The sequence below is a fragment of the Primulina tabacum genome, chromosome 6 (assembly GCF_025594145.1).
Source record: "Primulina tabacum isolate GXHZ01 chromosome 6, ASM2559414v2, whole genome shotgun sequence".
Taxonomy (NCBI): domain Eukaryota; kingdom Viridiplantae; phylum Streptophyta; class Magnoliopsida; order Lamiales; family Gesneriaceae; genus Primulina; species Primulina tabacum.
Genome location: NC_134555.1, coordinates 37,638,580 through 37,658,550, shown reverse-complemented (window position 1 = coordinate 37,658,550; position 19,971 = coordinate 37,638,580). Strand labels below are relative to the sequence as shown.

Here is a 19,971-nt window from a genome sequence, read left to right as displayed (position 1 = left end):
ATTCCAGATTTGTGCATAACAAATCGAAACATGCTGCTTGAGCTACTGTATAATTTAAAAGATTTGAGTTGAACTGTTACCATTAGGTAATTTGATAAACTGACAAACACTCTGTCCTACAGTAATTTAAAATTTTTTGTTTAGGTTGCACAAATCAGTGAAACAAAAAAATGACAGTACTAGTTGTGAGAATTGATGGAATTGGAAAAATACCTAATAATTTACATAAAAGGGCAAAGCTACGAAAATGAGTGTGCAAAAGAAGATAAGGTAACCGAGCAGGAAATTATGAGAAAAGAGGAATATAGAACGGATACAAAGTAACACTTCATCACTTACAATAGCAAGGGAAAGCAAGAGATAATATATAGAAATCGAAGACGGACAACTTTTGGTTGATTACACAAAGATAATAACGCAACCAGCAGACGAGATTGTACTTAGGTCCATCAGTTTAGTTTGGGACAAGTTTATTTTCCATTCCCACCCCCCAACTAAACTGATGTTACAAAAACCTAGGCTAAAAAAGCTCGAGTTCCACGAGTAGACTATGTCACACCCTAGTTCATATTGATTATATAAACCAAGCAATATACTCACAGCTTGATTGGGATGGCTTTGAGAGGCACTGCCTTATGCAAAGAGAAAGCAAACTTGTCATTCATGTCCAGTTCTCCAGGCTTCATTTCCCCTTCAAGTTTCCAATTGAAGTTGTGTATCATGTTCGCAACCACGAGATGCATCATTCGATTAGCCAACGGCAATCCAGGGCAAATTCTCCGACCTGAGCCGAAAGGAATAAGCTCAAAATCACGGCCCTTAAAGTCCATTTTACCGTCGAGAAATCTTTCGGGCTTGAATCGTTCAGGATCACGCCATATGCTTGGATCTCTGCCGATGGCCCATACGTTAACCATCACGTTTGCATGCTTAGGTACTAAGTATCCACACATTTCTACATCGACCTCGGCTTTGTGAGGTATCAGTAGAGGACCGACGGGGTGAAGCCTGATCGATTCTTTTACAACGGCATTCAAGTACGGAAGGCGTGATATATCGGATTCTTGGACTTGCTTGTCGTGGCCTATCAAAGTCTTGAGCTCATTTCTTGCTTTGGCCATTTTCTTGGGTTTGTTAATGAGTTCTGCCATTGTCCATTCAACTGTGATTGCGGTAGCTTCAGTTCCCGCAAGTATCAAATCCTGACAGAGTATGAATTAGAGACCATATATATAATTCCATTTTCTCACAACTTGAATTTTTTTATATTAAAAATATAAAGTTTTATATATTAAAATTCAGATTACTCGTCAAATGTAGAAATACCCACAAAGTAGGGATGTAACCGAACCAAACCGTTTGTGAGTTATTCGAAGCTCGATTCGATAAAAGCTCGTTTGAGCTCGTTTAATGAGGCTCGTTAAGATAAACAAACCAAACTCAAGTTTTACAGTATTCGGCTCGTTAGCTCGTGAACATGTTCGTTGGTAAGTTCATGAGTAATCTTTTAGATGAAAAAATAATAGTTTTGATATTTGATTTATTGATTTTGCATATTATTTATGAAATATATAGAAAAATCTATTAAATTTATTTATTATAATAAATTTACAAATTTTAATAAGAATAATATATTTTTCTTTAAATATATAATTTACTTTTTAATTAATTTAATTAAAATTTAAATGTATAATTCATATTTATTAAGCTTATTTAGGCTCGATAAAGGCTTGAATAAGCTCGTGAGCCATGCATATATTCATTAAATAAAGCTCAAGCTCGGCTCAATTATAAACGAACCAAGCTCAAACATTCAAGAGTTCGACTCGACTCGACTCGATTACATCCCTATCACAAAGCAAGATAAAATTAGACGTTAATTTATTTAGCGTACATTTGAATACAAGAGATATAATGAACTTTTATTAAACTATATATTATTAATAGATATTCAAAATAAATTTATTTCTCTCATATTCTTACATCTGTGTTCTAACTAAAAGGAATTATGTTTTTTTGGAGTGCTATTTACAGTCACTCCAAAACTCCACTTCACATTTTTATCATATTATTTGACAAAACTAGCCCTAATTATGACTTTTATAAATATATAAAATTTTGATTGATACTCAAATTAGTACTTTAGCATAAACTATTACTACTATTATTATAATTTAAATATATAAATATTTTTACAAATAAATAATAATATATTTAAATCTAGAATTTTATTATGCTTTTATATTTCATCTTTTAGGAATTAAGTGTATGAAACTTTCCTCAAATCAAACATTTAGGTAAAACTAATTTTTTTATCTCGTTATCTTGCCTGTTAATTTGAAAAAAATGTTATTTTATTTTAAATCATTATAATTTTGCAGATTTAAACTAAAAAATTTAAGTTTTATTAATGTTTTGATATTAAAATCATTTTTTTAAATAAATATTCAATTATGCTTTATATTTATTGACGTGATATATATAATCAATATATGAAAAATTCAATTAAATTTTGATATTTTTAAGTTTCATTTAAAAGAAATAAAACACTCATTCTATAAACAGAAAAAGGGGAGATATATAATGGTTTAATCGTTCAAACTTCCAGAAACAAGCCTTATGTCACATCAGTTTCTACTTTTCTTTTTGTTTCGTTAAGTGTTGTGGATTGTTTTGACGCTTCTCAGTAGTCTGCTTCATTTATAACAGAACGAGACCAGCTTCTGACTACTTAAAACTTCTGAAGCACGCTTTTCAGAAGCAGAAGAGTGAAAATTTTGGAGTGTTTATTCAATCATTTTTCTAAACATCTCAGCGATCCCAACAAGTGGTATCACATTGATTTTATCTCGTTCTGAAACATCTACTGCAAAAAAGCTATGTCATACTTCAGCAAGATGCTTATATTCTCAAAAGAAGACTTCGACGAGGTTTCATTCTGATTTTCCCATTAATCAAGATGAGCTTTCTGGAGCAAGATTAGATTTCATTCTGATTTTCCAACAGAAGAAGACTTCGATGAGCTTTCATAGTGCAAAAAGCTGTGTCCCATCAAGATTATTAAAGCCAATTAATCCAGGAGTTGTTGAACAGAAGGTGCTCCAAAAATGTTGGAGAAACATGGAAGCAAATGACTAGCGAGGATAAGAAATAAAGAAAACATTGAAAACGTAGCCAATGATATTCTATATAAAACTCTTGACAAGAACATGTTTAGCAAAATCAATGTGCTTTTCTGCAAATGAGATATGAGAGAAGTTAATCCAGTTATGTGAAGGAAATAATCAGACAATGTGAAATAAATTTTCTATAGCAATGGAGAAGTTTGAAAATGTTAAAATGAAGGTTGGAGTATCTTTGAATGTTTTTGATGAAATATTCAGTAAGATTATGAACGCGTTTAACAGCTCTAGGTAAGAAGTATGGCAACAAAGAAATTGCTCTCAAGGTTATGAGAGTATGCCCAAAGAATGAGATGTTATAACTATGACAATGAGAGAATCAAAGGACTTGAGCAGACTGGAATTCCATGACTTGTTTGCAGCCTTGAAGGCTTATGACCTTGAATTGGAAGTAAAATGTGGTGAAGAACCTTCATGAAGTCAGTCAACTAAAGCTCTCTCTACTGCTGCTATTGTTGAAAATTCTTTTGATACTACCACTGTTGAAACAGTAGCTGATGAGACTATTGAACATATCAACAATAATGCTATGCTATTATTTGTCAAGAAATTTTCAAGATTCATGAAAAAACCCACATAACCTATCAAAATCTCAATCAAAACTTTAAGAATGAATCACCATCCGATGATATGACTTGTTTCAATTGTGGGAAGGCTGATCACTTTCTGATTGTCCTAAGACCAAAAAGATGATTACAAGAAGAAAGGACATAAGCCCAATGACAAGAAGTCCTAAAAAGTTCGCAATGTAATGATTGCTGAAGAAAGCAAAAGCAAGTGGACAGATTCTGGTTCCGAGTCTTCTGATTCAGACAGCCAATCCAGTGACAATGATGCAAGAGAAGTTTAGTGTCTAATGACATATAATAATTCAACCTCTGTTACTGATGCAGTATTTGATTTAAATTCTGAAGAGTTTACACGTGATGATTTAGTTTAAACATTGCACGACATGATTGAAGAATACTCGAACCTATCTCAATTATTCAAGGAAGTTAAAACTGAAAACCAAGGCTTAACAGATAATGATCATTAATTTCACTTGTTCATAAGCGAACAATTTTCAATTATCACATAGCTGAAATGAATAAGTTAAAAACTTAGAATGAATGAGTGAATGTCGATTACCAGACATTACTGATTGAAAATCAGAAAGATGTCGCTACTGGTAAATGCATGAAATAAGTCTTCTGTTTCATTAGAGAAAATGCGAGAACTACAAAAGCAATCCAGAGACAAAACTGGTATTGGATTAACTATCCATAAATGCACTTATGAAACCAGTACTCAGGAAAAACTAAATATGTGCAAAAGGAAATACTTTCACTTTGTCATATCTAGTACGGTATATGAACATAATAAACTTAATGTTCAAGTTGAGAAAACTATAAATCAGATGAACAAAGACAAGCATTTTGGCCTTGGTTTTGTTGGATCTGAGAGGAAAGCCCATACTGATTAATAGATTTCGTAGAGGATCGGTTTCAATAGCACAATCCTCAACGAATTTCAAACAGTACCGATACTATAATTGTAGGCTAGTTCAGAAGATGTATTAGGCTGAAAAATAAGAACAATATGAGATAACATCGTTGTAGAGTGCTTTTTGATAAGAATAATATTAGATCCTCTGTTGCACACACTCCTGAGACTACTCGTAGTCTAAAACCATATATGATTGTACAAATATGAGTTCTTAAAGAATTAATCAGTTTTGAATCCCAAATAGATTGGGTACCAGTTACTAAAATCCGTGTTTGTAGGGAAAGAAAAGATGTACTGATATCAAAAGCTCAAGCTGATATTTAGACCATAGATGCTCAAGACACATGATTGGTCGAGCTAATGTACTTTCAGAAGTAATCAACTGCAGTGGTTCGTGAATCACATTTGATGATAATTCTAAGTGTAAAATAGTAGATAAGGATAGTATTATTCACATAAATGTTTATTAATGATGTGCTAGTAATAGAAAATTGTATTGCGATCTGAAAAGTATTAGTCAATTATGTGACAATAGATATTCTATAGCTTTCTAAAAGCACACATGCACAAATAAGAACACTCATGATTCTAATGTTTTACAATGAAATAGAGATGAAAACACCTACAAAGTTAACTGGAACATTGGTCAACCTGATCATCCTACATGTTTTATGGCTTCTCAAAGTGACAAACATTGGCTATGACAAAAGAGTTTGAATCAGTTGAATTTCAAATCTATCAACAATATCAGAAAACAGAACTTAGTTACTTGTTTACCTGATATTAACTTCATTAAGAATCATGTTTATTCTGCATCTCATTTAGGTAAACATGTAGATCTAGCTTCAAGAAAAAAAGAATTAGTTCCTCATCAAGATCCTTGGAGTTACTGCATAAGGGATGTAAACGATCCAAACCAAACCAAACAATATCAGGTTTGAGCTTAGCTCGTTTAAGATTGTTTGAGGCTCGAGATCGAGCTCGATTTGAGCTTTTATTATCAGGCTCGAGCTTGGTTTGTCTTGAAATTACCAAGCTCAGGAAAAGCTCGAGCTCGACTCGTTAAAAGATCGTTTAGCATGTTAATCAAGACATGCTCGAGCTTGTTTCATTAATAGCTCGTTTAGCATGTTTAACAAGCCTGGCTTGAGCTCGGCTCGTTTTTGAGCTCGTAAAGCATAGAATTGAGCTCGAGTTTGAGCTTGATTCGAGCTTGTTAAAAATTAAATATATTTATAAACTAATTTTAAATCAGACATAAAAATGTAAATTATTCATAAATAACCAAAACGACACAAATAAGAGCTAAAAAAACATAAATCAATATATTATTGAACATTCTAAAATAATACATCTAGAATATTCATCACACACTGATATCACCATATAAATAACAATGAAATAATTTCACCCCTTTAATACTTCAACTAAGTCTGGTGAGAAAGTATGGAGGGCGTCAAAGAATTCATTAAAATCAGGAATTACAAAATCATCTCCAATAACAACTAGTCAAGTATCCTGCAAAGTTCATAATAACATTAATACTAATATTTTTATTTGTCTTGTGTTCAATTCCTTCCATTGACATTAGTACTAATATTTTTATTTGTCAACTCAACAAATGAGTCAAGTTCAAGTTTACGAGCCCTCTAAACGAGCCGAGCTCGAGCTCGCGAGCCTATTATAAAAAATGTTTGTGAGCTCACGAGCCGAATATCTTTAGGCTTGAGCTTGGTTTAATTAATTTTTCAAGCTCAAAATCGAGCTTGAACTTGGCTTGATATGATTGACAAACGAACTCAAACGAGCTTTTTATCGAACCGATATTCGAATAGCTCGCAAACGGTTTGGTTCATTTACATCCCTAGCATATGGATCTTCTCGAACCTATCTCCGTAATGAGTTTAGGAGAAATGAAGTATAATCTAGTTATTGTTGATGATTTCTCTAGAATTAATTGGGTTATATTTTTCAGTGTAAAGGCCACACTAATACAAATCTAATCAAGCTTTTGAAACAAGTTCAAAATGAAAAATCTAATTCAGTTAATAGAATTAGAAGAGATAGAGATGCTGAGTTTACTAACAAGACTCTTGAGATGTATTTGTCTGAACATGGTATACAACATGAATTTTCACCTACCAGAACTCCTCAAAAAAATGGAGTAGCCGAGAGAAGAAATAGAGCTCTTAAATAAGCATTAAGAAATATGATTCCAGATGCAGATATCTCTAAGCACTTTTGAGAATAAGTAGTCAATACTGCATGTTGTACACAAAATAGAACCACGATCAGCAAAATACATGGAAAGAGAGTAAGCTTAATATATCTTATTTTCGTGTATTTGGATGTATATTCCGTGTGTATTACAATGTAAAAAAACATTTATCAGATGCTATAATTTTTCTGGGATATTCAGCAGTATCAAAACGTTTAGAATATTTAATAATAAGACCTTGAATGTTGAAGAATCAATACATGTTTTTTTTGATGAAATTGATATTTCTTCCGAAAATTCTAATATTTCTACCTTAAGTAACAGATTAGATAGGATTGATCTGGAATGGACAGTGAAGATGAAACAACGCCAAGATGAAAGGATTCTTACAATCCATGACTAGAAGTTCTCGAGAATGAATCAGTAGCTGAGACTCAAGAGATTCCAGAACTTGTCTTAGAAGATCCAGAACTTGCTCACGACATTCACATTCCAGAGCAGCCTAATGTCTAATCGCATCAAAAAGTAATATTTTCAAAACTTAGTTACAAATGGTGCAAAACTCATTTTCTCTCATTGGTCATCGGCAATCAATCAGCACCTCTTAGAACCATAATGAGAATTATAAGTGAATATATGCATAATACATTCATCTCTCAGATGACACCAAAGAATATTGATGAAACTCTAAGTGATCCCAACTAGATTGAAGCAATACAAAAAGATCTCAATCAATTCAAAAAAAATGATGTATGAATTCTAGTATCTAGTCCAAATCATCAGTCAATTATTGGAACTCGGTGGACATTCATAAATTAGTTAAATGAGAAAGGAACAATAATCATAAACAAAGAAAGTCTAGTGGCTCAAGGATTCAGACAAGAAGAAATAATATTTTATGATGAAATCTTTGCTCTAGCAGCAAGACTTGAAGCCATTATGACCTTTCTAGCCTTTCCAGCTTTCAAAAACTTTGATGTATTTTAAATGAATGTGAAGAATGCCTTTCAGAATGGTCTACTGCAAGAAGAAGTCTGTGCGGAACAACCTCCAGGTTTTGTAGATCATTCTCTTCCAAATCATCTCTTCAAATTACACAAAGTTTTGTATGGTTTTAAACAAGCACCAAAGTCATAGTTTGATATTATTTCTCAATTTATTATAAGTATGATTTCATTATTGGAAAAATTGATAAAATACTATTTACTTTTGTTAAAAATCAGCGCACATTGTTAGCACAAATATATGTTGATGATCTTATTATTCTTGTGTCAATTAACCCCAAACTTTTGTAAAAAATTAGAACACATTCTTATTAGTCATGATTTCACTATTGGAAACATGCACTACTACCACAACTCCAATGAGTTCTTCAACTAAGCTTGATAAAGATGGAGGGGGAATTTCACTAGGGATAATCATATATCGATGTCTAATTGATTCTCTATTATATCTTACTGCTGGTAGACCATATATAATGTTTGCAGTATGGATCTGTGCTAGATTTCAATCTGACCCAAAACAATCTCGTTATGTAGCTGCTAAACGTATATTGAAATATATAAAGATTACTCAAAATTTTGTTTAGGGCGTTCAAAAGATTCTACAATTAGTATTATAGATTATTCATATGCAGACTATGTAGGTTGCAATTGGACAGAAAAATTACTAGTGGTTTTTTCAATTTCATAGTGATAGATTGATATCATGGTTTAGTAAAAAACAAACTTTCATTGCCACTTCTATTGTAGAAGCTGAATACTTAGCTGTTGGAAGCTATTATTCTCAAATGATTTAGATTCAACAACAATTAAAAGACTATGAGATCAATGCTTCTTAGTCATCTATCTTCTGTGACAATACGAGTGCAATATCCATTACTTACAATCGGTGTTGCACTCTATAACCAATTATATTGACATCACACACCACTTCCTCAGAGATCATGTGTAGAAGAGAGACATTCATCTGGAATATGTGCCTACTAATCAACAAGCAATATACATATTTACCAAACCTTTACTTGAGAATAAGTTTTCTTATTTTCGTAATACGTTACGCCTCATTGATTTATCTTAAGCATTAATTTAGTATGAATATTATTTAGTATGAATAAGATTGTATAAAATCTTGTTGTATCAAATTAAGAATTTTTTATATTGATAAGATAGTATCTCTGCTGATTTAGTGTAGCTACTGGAATTTTCTAACATCTCATTTTCAGCAGCCCTTACCATATATTACCTCAAATTCATGCTCCCTTCTGTTTTTTCACTGACCACCGGTTGGTCAACCTACTTCTTTAATTTCTAAATATTTTCTCGAGATTTCATGTCATTGGTCAGTCTGACAGACCGTCGTTTTAAAATTTTGAAAACAACCACAAACATAATGACACATGTCCTTGTGTTTGTAACTTACAGATGCAAATATTCTCTTAAACTGCCTTTTCAAATTTTCACATTCATTTTTCAAACCTTAGATCTTCAAGCCTTCTGTTTTCTCTATGAATTTTTTTAAAAAAATTGTTTTCAATTATTCTAACTTTGATTTCACCTAAAGGCCCAAATCTTAAACTTTGAATTCTTACCAAGTTTACTTCGCCTCAATTTACATGATTTAGGATGCAAATCTTGTGAACATGTTCAAGGCTTTGTAGGCATTTGGTCTCCGGAAATTCCTGGAAACACCTGCGGTCATTTACAAAATGCCATTGCTGAATTTCGATGCCAAAGATTCATTTTGAGCAGATGAGAAAGTCACATATTCTCACGGTGAGAAGACCTTTATTAATGATGAATCTGTGCTCATTTCCAGTTTTTCTCTTCACACACCGAGATAGTTGATTTCTCATCCATCTCCGAGGAAGACATGACTACTTCTTTGAAGATCTTTTCCACTTCAGAAGAAGATTTGTCTCCATATTGTTTCGAGAAATTGCTGAAGATGGAATTTTAAGTCTTTCAGATATTGTTGCCAAATCTATCTTGGTAAAGCAGAAACCTTTGACATGTTCACAAACGAAAAGGTTTATGTAATGACTGACATTACTTCTAGTATTAAAATAAATGGGATTATGTTCTTTTCAAGTCCATATCTGAGATGATACTCACGGAAAATTTAGGGTCCGCTCCCAGCAAGTGTCACTAGTGCAGACGCAGGGTTTTGAAATTGTCCTGAGCCTGAAATCACGAAGAAGAACGTTAAAGGGGGCCAGGAGGGTGTCCTGGCGTAGCCCCTCCGACGCTCAAGTCAGTGACTGAGGATATATAGGGGGAGCAGCTAAGGGTGCTGCTGAAAACAATATAGTGAATCCAATATCATACGCTCAAACCTGGTATTTATAAGAGAATACCTGGGCCTTTGATGGGCCTGTCTTCCATTTTGGCTATGGATGGGCCAGGGATAATGGGCTCATCCATGGGGTATCACTTCTAGTATTAAAGTAAATGGGATTATGTTCTTTTCAAGTCCATATCTGAGATGGTCCATAAGAAGATTTCTGCTGGTTTTGATATGCAGATCATCACACTTTTAATAGATGTTGGTTTCGGATTTACTACTGAACAAGATCATACTTCAACCACCATGATTGATGTTGACAATTTGATATATCTTAGACCCAAGCCCTATGTATCCGAGTTTCTTGAAGCGAAGAAGGAAATAGAGTTCTAACAAAAAGTTGTTCAAAAGTAGAAGAGGACCAATAAGAAGCTTATCATAGTTGTAAGTGACTCGGAGCAAATGGATTATGAAGAATCCTCCGCTCTTATCCAACCTCCACAAAAGCCAACCCCAACAAAGAATAAATCCAAACCCATTATTCGCATCAAGAAAACCACAACCATTTTTTATCTATCCTCTACCCCAGCCCAATCTGAAAGTGATAATCTACCTCTACACCAGGTTTTCAAGCATGTTGCTACTAATACTGGTGTTGCACCTTATGCTACCAAAGTACCTCTACCCAAAACCACCCAAGATAATGCCCTAGCACCAAGACGACCCACAATTGGAAGCTCAAGCTATATTATTCTTGCTGACAGACCCAAAAGTGGCGTGATCATCCGAGAACGCTACCAGAATCGACTCACTTTGGGATTAAGCAACCAATTTCAATTGATAAAGGCAAAGCAATAAATGAAAAATGCTTGTTGTCCATGAATAACCAGTTGTAACAGGCCCCAAATCTTCTGTTCAGACGATCATCAATCTTCACATAGAGGAAATTGAAAGATCCACTGAAGCATATATTGCCTATGTTGATGACAGAGTCACCATCCACACAGTACAACATCTATAAACGTTCAAGAACAAGGGTGCCTATGCCAAAGCCATCAAACATGAAAGAACAGTGTTTGCTGCCGTTAAAATGGATTGTGTCATTGAAGCAATGAACATAATAAATTACATCATTCTGAAAATCAAAGTTCAGAAGTTGAGTGAAACACTAGTTGTTCTGAACTCAAACTATGATTACGAAGGTCGCACTGCCTTTCATGATCAAACAGTGATCAATCAGCTCTCTTATGATCTCAGGACCCTAGATATGGAAGTCTCGTTTAATGAGAAACATTTCAATGAAGATGTTGTTGCTGGAATTCTAGAACCCTGAAGGACCCTTCAGGGTTAAGCTAGTAGAGGAAGGGGCCAGAACACTTCCAAGAGATGAGGTCTCCAGTAATCTTACACATCCATCGGCACAAGTGAATATTGATGCTTTTCAGCCCACTTACTCACTTCTATCTGTCAGAGAATTTTCTGCAATAGAAGATGTGGTTAATTCGATTGTCCATACTCCTATAACAATAGAGTTGGTTACTGCTTCTGTTTCGCCTGCTACTTCCCTGCATGTTGTCTCATCTATTGATGCTGCTATAGTCCAATATTGTGTGATTCCTGATCTTGAAATATTCTCCTCTGAACGTCAACAAGAAATGATGGATTATTTTCTACTGATCTTGAACAAATGCTATCACTTGCTACTGATATTGTTCCATTGAATTATGTTCATCAAATTCAGACAATGGCTACTGTACCAGAACACATTAATGCTCTTTCTACTGCTTTGGTTCTCACTATTGAACATTCAAATGACTCATCTACTGTGCCATCTGAGCAGGTTGATCCCATTTCCGAATTCAAAATATTCTTCCAAGAAGAATCTCCATCAACTGATCAAACTGCCCTAAAGACTGAGATGGAACATGTTAAGCGAAGTTGCAACAAGATCATTGCAGTAGTTAAGAGCATTAATTTTGAACAAGCCACTGCTGAATCTGCTTTTGATTTTTTAATGATCTTTTTGCTTAACAAGTTTTGTCTATCATCGGAGATGTGACTACAATGTCTTTTCAGCTCTCTGGACTCAAATCGAGTTTTGACAAGACTCAAAAGATGCCATTCTTACTCAAACATGTCTCACATCTTCAACAAATCTCAAGATGACTCTCTTCGTTCACTAGACACCAAAGCAGAAGATCTAGACGCTAAGCTTACTGATCAATCCTCTTCTCTTCAGAACTTAGACAACATAGTTGGATACATAGCTTATAATTTATCTAAATCATTTTTAGTTAAAGCTTGTGCTACCAAAAACAAGGAAATGGATAAAAATAGACAACTACGTGGTTCATGAGAGGTAGAAGATGAGGTTTTTGAAGAGGCAGAAGATGAAGTCAATGAGGATTAAGAATGTGATAATTCTTATCTTCTTTGTTTTTCATATGTTGTTTTTGGACAATTTTATGAGATTATTAGAACTCCTTACCGTTTTTCTATATCTACTGATTATTAATCTTCTAGGTTTTGGCATCACCAAAAAGAGGAGATTGATAGAATACTTAAGTTTTGGTGATGTACTACTCTTATTTAAAAAATAGCAGTTATCGAGAAACCAGAAGCATAAGCTATAACTTTAGAGTCTTATGCTGAAATGTTAAATTTTTCAGTAGTAAACTGCTTCTCTGTCAACAATAACTTTCAGTAGAACAAAAAATCACATAATCATTAATAGCATGTTATTTGTTTAGCTGTACTATTTTTTAGAGAATTTCCATATTTAAGTACTAGTTTTGTACCTTAGTACGTCCCATTTATTGAACCGTACAACACTATTAGTTGCTTTCCACCATTTTGAGCGCAAAACAAATAAAAAGTTTATACTAAGGCTTCTTGATTATCCACAAATCACTCTCGGCAACTTCAATTATTCACGCACTAAAGCTTCTCATATATACTATAAGCCTAAAAAAGATCAGCACACGCTCTAAAGTCTTATCAAATTCAAAAGATCATATGTGATACCGTTACAAAAACTCTTTTATTGTATTATCTACTATAAAGTGTGCAATGTTTGTAATATGATGAAATAGTATTTCCCAGAACCGGATTTCATAAATTGTTGAGTTGTAATATTAGAAGTTTCAGTAAGTAAGTGCAAGTCCTGCTGAAGTGGGTTTGTACAAGTGTGTATCGGTCAAAATATTCTAGTGATACTTCTGGAAACAGAACAAGGGGTTGTCATTTCCTACAAACTTTTAGAAACAAATCTTGTGCCACATCACTTTCTATTGTTCTTTTTGTTTCATTAAATGTTGTGGATTGTTTTCACACTTTTCATTAGTCTGCTGCACTTATAATAGAATGAGATCTACGTCTACTCCTTAAAAAATTCTGAAGCACACTTTTCTGAAGGAGAAGAGTGAAAACTTTGGACTTTGGACTTTGGACTTTGTAGTGTTTATTTAACCTTTTTCTAAATACTCTTACGGATTTTAGCAAATGTTCCAATTTCCAATTGAGAATAATAAGAAGATTGATTGTCTTTTTCAATTATTGTTCGAATAGACATATTGGATTACACCGCTTAAAATATTTTAGATTTAAATTTCTCAAATTCCTCTTCAATCATGAATCTTAATTTCAATCATAATTCAAATTTATTTTCTGAATTTCGTGTTATACGAAAACAGAAAATAAATAATAAAGCAAAATGAACCAAAATATATTTTTGAAATATATTACAATAATTTACGTGAATATAAAATGAAAGATACTGTCAAATTAAAATTCTCAAAATCAATAATATTATAATATTTAAAATAATAATTATTAAAGTTAATATTTGATTATGTCTCTTTCTAATTTTTTATCTCTATTTTCATATATTTTTGTTAGAATGATTTATTCTGTATAGTTAATTTTATAATAAAAATTTCATAATAATGACAGATTCATCATAACAAATATTTCAAATATGCAAAACTAATAACAAATTTTTTTTTGAAATATTAAGATAGATATTAATCTTTCAAAATTCTTATTTATTATTTATTGCTTTAACATTTTCTATCATAAATTTTCAAATCCTTAAAATTTGTAACAAAATATTGTTTATAAATATTAATTACTATATTATGAGTAAGCCTAAACACTCTAATATTACATTCAGAATATCTATATATATATATATATATATATATATATATATATATATATATAAAGAACATCCACAAAAAGATGCTAATTAATGTATCGATATATTATTTTTATGAAACTTAATGATAATAACTTTGTTTAACTCTTGAAACTAATCCAACCTTCGATTATGATTTTGAGTTTTATATTCTTTTTATATATTTAGTTCTCAATATTATTCGTCATATTAAATCTTACGTACCATAAATAAATGTTTTATCTGATTCTGAGGCAATTCTGAGTCACTGAAATCAAGAAGAAAGTCCAGTAAATCATTTGCCAGTGCTGAATCCATGGATGTGCTCCTTCTTGCTTGCAATCTTTGGCTAATTATATCGTCTAATATCGCAAACATTTTCCCAACATATGCTGTTGCCCGACGTTTAATCCCCTGAGGATCCATTAATTTAAATACAGGGATGTAGTCAGCAACATTAGCCGTGGAAACGATTTCGATCAAAGCCTTCACAATCTCCATGACTACATCCTGAGACGCATTTGGTCCCGAATCGATCGGAGAAAGATCGCGTGAAAATAGAGTGGATGTAATGAGGTTGAGTGAAATAGAAAAGGCAATTCTGGAGACATTAACTACTCGACCAAAGTCACAACATTCTTGCATGTAGTCACGCAACTTTCTCAGATTCCCTTGGCGGAGGCGTTGCGTTTCGTCAAGCCTTTGTCGCGAGAACATATGGTTTTTACATATTCTACGGAGAACGCACCATTGGGTATCAGTCGTCGGCAACCATATCATTGACACCTTGTCGTGGCCGTGTACTTGGGACACGATCGGAGTTGCTCGACCGTAGATAAATCTGTCATGTTTCTGTAGTGCTTCTTTGGCTAGTTGAGGGGAAGATATGACTATTGTGGTGATGTTACCGAGTTTGAGAGACATTAACGGACCATAAATTTTAGAGAGTTCGGCGATCGACCGATGAGGTTTTTGTCCTAGGTCGAGGATGTTTCCGATGATCGGATAACCATAAGGCCCCGGAGGTAGCTTAATCGACCTATAGCAGCCGTTCATATTCGTCTTCCTTGATCTTCGAGGTGAGAGCACATAAAAACATGTGCACAACATAATAATTAATATAAGCAAGAATATGATCACAATTTCCATGTACGATATTTTTGTTTGCTTGTATGCTTTGATGCTGAATGAAATGTAAAAACTCCTATTTATAGGTTCGATATAGTGTATGGATGAAACTTTATTTATTTATTTTTTTTAAATTAATTGTCGGCCACTTGGAAGTCTGACCTAATGAAATTTATGTTTGAACATGGAAATTTTCTCAGGTTCTCACTTATTTGCTAGTCAATTCTGCAAGTAAATAGTTAGGTTCTCGAGGTATGGATCGATCTATCAACCGGCCCCTCCCCAATTACTATAATAATAAGTAATAACAATAATAATACACACGACAGTTGGGTTTATTTTCAGTATTATAACTTGTCCTACACCATATGATGAAGATATCATTGAATAATAAAATTATTACAAATTTTGTAATAATACCCTAAAATATTTAAGGTTGCATTTTGATAGATAAGTTTAATATAAGGATTTCAATTATATTTTTATTGTTAACAATGAAATAATAAATGGAATCCTAAATTTATATCTTACTTATTTACACAATTGTTATACAAAGTAGAATAATTTTAAATGCATTCATTATTGCGTGAATTGAAATCCATCGATCTAAACACAACCTAAATAATACTTTAATTTCTAAATTTTTAAAAAAGTTATAAATGCATGATTTCCCTTAACTCTTATATATAAATGTATTGTTTTAGAATTTACGTGCCTTTATAAAATATACCAAGTAATATTCATTCAATAAAATATCGATACAAAAAATAGAAGGGAAAACATTGCAATTTTGTCATTGTATATTTGCTTATTTATGATTTTAATTTTTCATCTGTAACATTGCGAATGTAATGAACACATCGACACAACATCATTGCCACATCAACAATATGTCGAAATAAATAACTAAAATTGTAATAAAAAAAAAGATTGCAGATGGAGTCTGAATTTGACAAGACAGATGACGAAAAAATCGCAAAAATGACAAATATACATAGACAAAAAAAATGAAAATTCCCACATGTAAAACATAATTGATAGTTTGGCTCATCAAACTCGTCATCAAATGTTTAATTAAAACTAAATATTGTTGGAATTTTAGGTTTAATGAATTGAAATTAAGCAAAGAAGACGAAGGAAACTCAAAAGCCGAACAAGAAAGAAAGAAACCGCGCCTAAAAGCTGCTTGGGAAAGCAAGGGAGGCTCTGGGGCGCCTTGCACTCCAACTTATTCTTGGCAATCTCTTGGACACATAGGAGGCGCCTACGCCTCAGGTATACTATTTAACAAAAGGTTATGAACTTCTTTCGAGTTTTCTTCAACCATTTCAATCCAATCTTGACGAAGTCTTTAGATCTTTTGAACCCAAAAGATACTCACAGAAGTCTAAGAAATGTTTTTTTTATTGGCTGTGTTGATACTGAGTTTGTTTTACGTTTTTGGGATGAACAAAATTGGAAAATTATAATGAGTGTGGATGTAATAATAACTATTCTTGTATTTCTCACGAAACGATCAAAGCAAACAACTTTGACCTAAAAAAGCATTTATTAGTATGGTACAACAAAACCAGTTTGGGGGTTCACCTTCAGAGAATCATAATCTTATAACAACACGATTTTGAACAACTTTTTGAGGCTTGAGAGAGCTACAAAGATTTATCAAGGAGATGTCCACATCATAATTTTGAAAATTGGGTACAAATTGAGTTATTTTTAAAATGGGTTGAATGAGGCAACAAGGATGTTAGTAGATATTGCAGCTGGAGGGACGATTGTATTTGCACAGATATTTGAGGAACCTTACGAGGTTGGAAAAAATGACCATTGATAGTTTCCAATGGCTTGATGAACGTTCCATGGCAAAGAAGGCTACAGTGATGTATGAGGTAGATCCTCTCACTTCATTTTTTGCTCAAGTGCTAGTTATCACTAGACAAATATGAGCAATGTGTTTGAGTATCGTATTCTCGCACCCAAGACACAGCGAAAGTTTTAAAATTTTGTTTCGACGTTCGAAACGCTCCTTGAAAATCATATAAATTTAAACATCCATAGGGTGTTTAGAATGTTACATTTGCGTATTCAACGCTGGCTCCATATTATTCCAAATTTTAAGCGGATATAGTCCTTCTTGTATATCTCTTCGAACAGATCTCTCTTCTTTGATCGTAAAATTAAGTCCACAATCAGAGAGTTTGTTCCTGTTTGGATCGAACTAGAGATCTCAAACAAGTTTTGCTTTGAGACTAGAACTCCCGAATTTCAGAAATTTGGAGTCGGTGCGACGACAATGGGAAGTTCTCGGCCAAAATCTTTTGGTGAAAAGTTCAACTAGTTCATATAATGAAAATTGAAATTTTCAAAGATCAAAATTTACACTGATCCATTTTTTTGGCAGCTGAACTCCTTCACCAAAAATGCAGTTCCACACTCTTTAATCAATTAGCAGTTAAGCTAACTCTCATTTCTTACATCATATTGAATCAACTTATAAACTCCTTTATAAGTATTCTGTTTGATCTCCACCAAAATATAATCGTGAAATTCAATTCCTTGAACTTTGGTTATCTCAAGGGGAATACATAGTCCGATACTTATGTGACCATCAATAGTTCAGAGATACATCTAGCAATGATTTCACAACTTCTTTTAATTCAGAATAACTTTTATTCTTATTCGGGCTTACCCTAATTATTCTCCTTCTTTTCTTCAACACCTTGATAAAAAATGTCAGAACCCATTTCTGATTACATCCATCGGATCATGGTAAGAGCATCTAGTAATATTGCCCCATGATCCTCTAGGTAACACCGACAGTGTCTGCAAAAATCTTAAGTTATGATTAACGTATAATACGGTCCCTTCAACTCATATATCCCATCGAATCAGCAATCATTGGTGATACCCCATGGATAGACTCGCTACCCCTAGCCCATACTTAGCCCAAATGGAAGATATGCTGTATTCTCCTATAAATACAAGGTTTTAATGTTTAATTCAGATATTAACTATATTATTTTTCAGCAACACTTTTAGCTGCTATCTATTTATATCCTCAGTCTCTGACTTGAGCGTCGGAGAGGCTACGCCAGGACACCCTCTTGGCCCCCTTATAACGGTCTTCTTCGTGATTTCAGGCTCGAGATAATTTTAAAACCTACGTCTGGACTGGTGACATCCAAGTGATACTCACGGAAAATTCAGGGTCCGATTCCAGCAAGTGTCACTAGTCCAGACCCAGGTTTCAAAATTGTCCCGAGCCTGAAATAACGAATAAGACCGTTAGAAGGGGGTCAGGTGGGTGTCCTGGCGTAGCCCCTTCGACGCTCAAGTCAGAGACTGAGGATATAAGTAGAGAGCAGCTGATGGTGCTGCTGAAAAATAATATAGTGAATGATGAATTAAACACTCAAAGCTGATAGCAATTTTAAAATGTAGTATTTTATTTTTAATTAGGATTGGGGTATTTTAAATGATTTAGTTAGTTTTTAGCATTTTAAAGCCTAATTTATTTATGTAATGATTTTAGGATTTTAAAACTTTTAAATATGTGTCACTTGTGCATTTATTTTAATTAGGGGAGCTTTGTAAAATTAGTGTGTGAATTATATTTTTATTAGCATGTTAATTAATAATTAAGCAATTTTATTCCCTAATTATTTTCTAAACTCACGCGCACACACACACTTTTCACACACCAAAACCGATCGGCATTACACACACACAATCACATTTCAGAATTTAAGTTTTTTGAGAGCAAGAAAGCCTAGGGTTCTAAGAAAACTCAACAGCCGCCCCTTCCTTCAAAGATTTCAGCAATTCTCGCCACTTTCTTCAAGAAAATCGAGCCACAAATCGTTCCGGATCAACCTCGAATCTTTCCCCGCTTCGATATCGTCGGTTCGGTAAATTTAAATATCAAAAGGAATGTATATTCTTTCGTTTTTTTATCTATCTTGTCATAGTAATAATTTTGATATTTATTGTATGAAAAACATGTGTATGTTATGTAGAAGTTTGAGAAAATATGGTAGGATCACTTTTGAAATCATTTTTTTTCCTCAAAACACGGATTGGCTGTCATTTTAATTACTGCGACTTTTCGGTCGATTTTCTGGAAATGCTTTCTCCATATAAAACGTAGAAATTTTTGATACCTTTGATTTGACAGTAAATTCGAAATATTTCAATAATAAATGAGTGAGTTATGATTATTTTCGTAGGACTGCTCAAACTGCATTTTTTGAAAAATGCATTCTTGATGTGTTCTTGAAGTTTTATTATTGCAGGCTTCGTTGGGGATCAACGGGTGATCGCTGCTGCGTTTAGGTATATCGATAATGATGTTGGGATGATTGTTGGTGTTTCGTTTTGTGTCGTTAGGCACTTGGTTGAATTAGAAATCGTAGAAATTGTTTTGATGTCAAATATCGTGTTCACGAATTGGGTTGCGTTGTTTGTGATGCGTAGTTGTTTTGGGGTATTTTTACGGGCTTGAA

General features: G+C 33.3%; 1 protein-coding gene across 1 annotated transcript; it reads right to left on the bottom strand.

Annotated features, from left to right (window-relative positions):
* Window positions 1–266: 266 nt before the first annotated feature.
* Window positions 267–15,505, bottom strand: LOC142548179 (cytochrome P450 76T24-like). The gene is made up of 2 exons (XM_075656503.1): window positions 14,567–15,505; window positions 267–1,202 (listed from the first exon to the last, which is right to left on the bottom strand). Exons 1-2 carry the CDS (start codon window positions 15,488–15,490, stop codon window positions 597–599), a joined length of 1,530 nt encoding a protein of 509 aa, XP_075512618.1. The 5' UTR covers window positions 15,491–15,505; the 3' UTR covers window positions 267–596.
* Window positions 15,506–19,971: the final 4,466 nt, after the last annotated feature.

What these genes read in the sequence shown, in the direction of transcription:
- LOC142548179 (XM_075656503.1), bottom strand. Translation starts at nt 15,490, where the DNA reads ATGGAAATTGTGATCATATTCTTGCTTATATTAATTATTATGTTGTGC. An exon ending in AGATAAAACATTTATTTATG is followed by an intron (nt 1,203 to 14,566) that starts GTACGTAAGATT and finishes ATACTCTGTCAG; the next exon opens with GATTTGATACTTGCGGGAAC.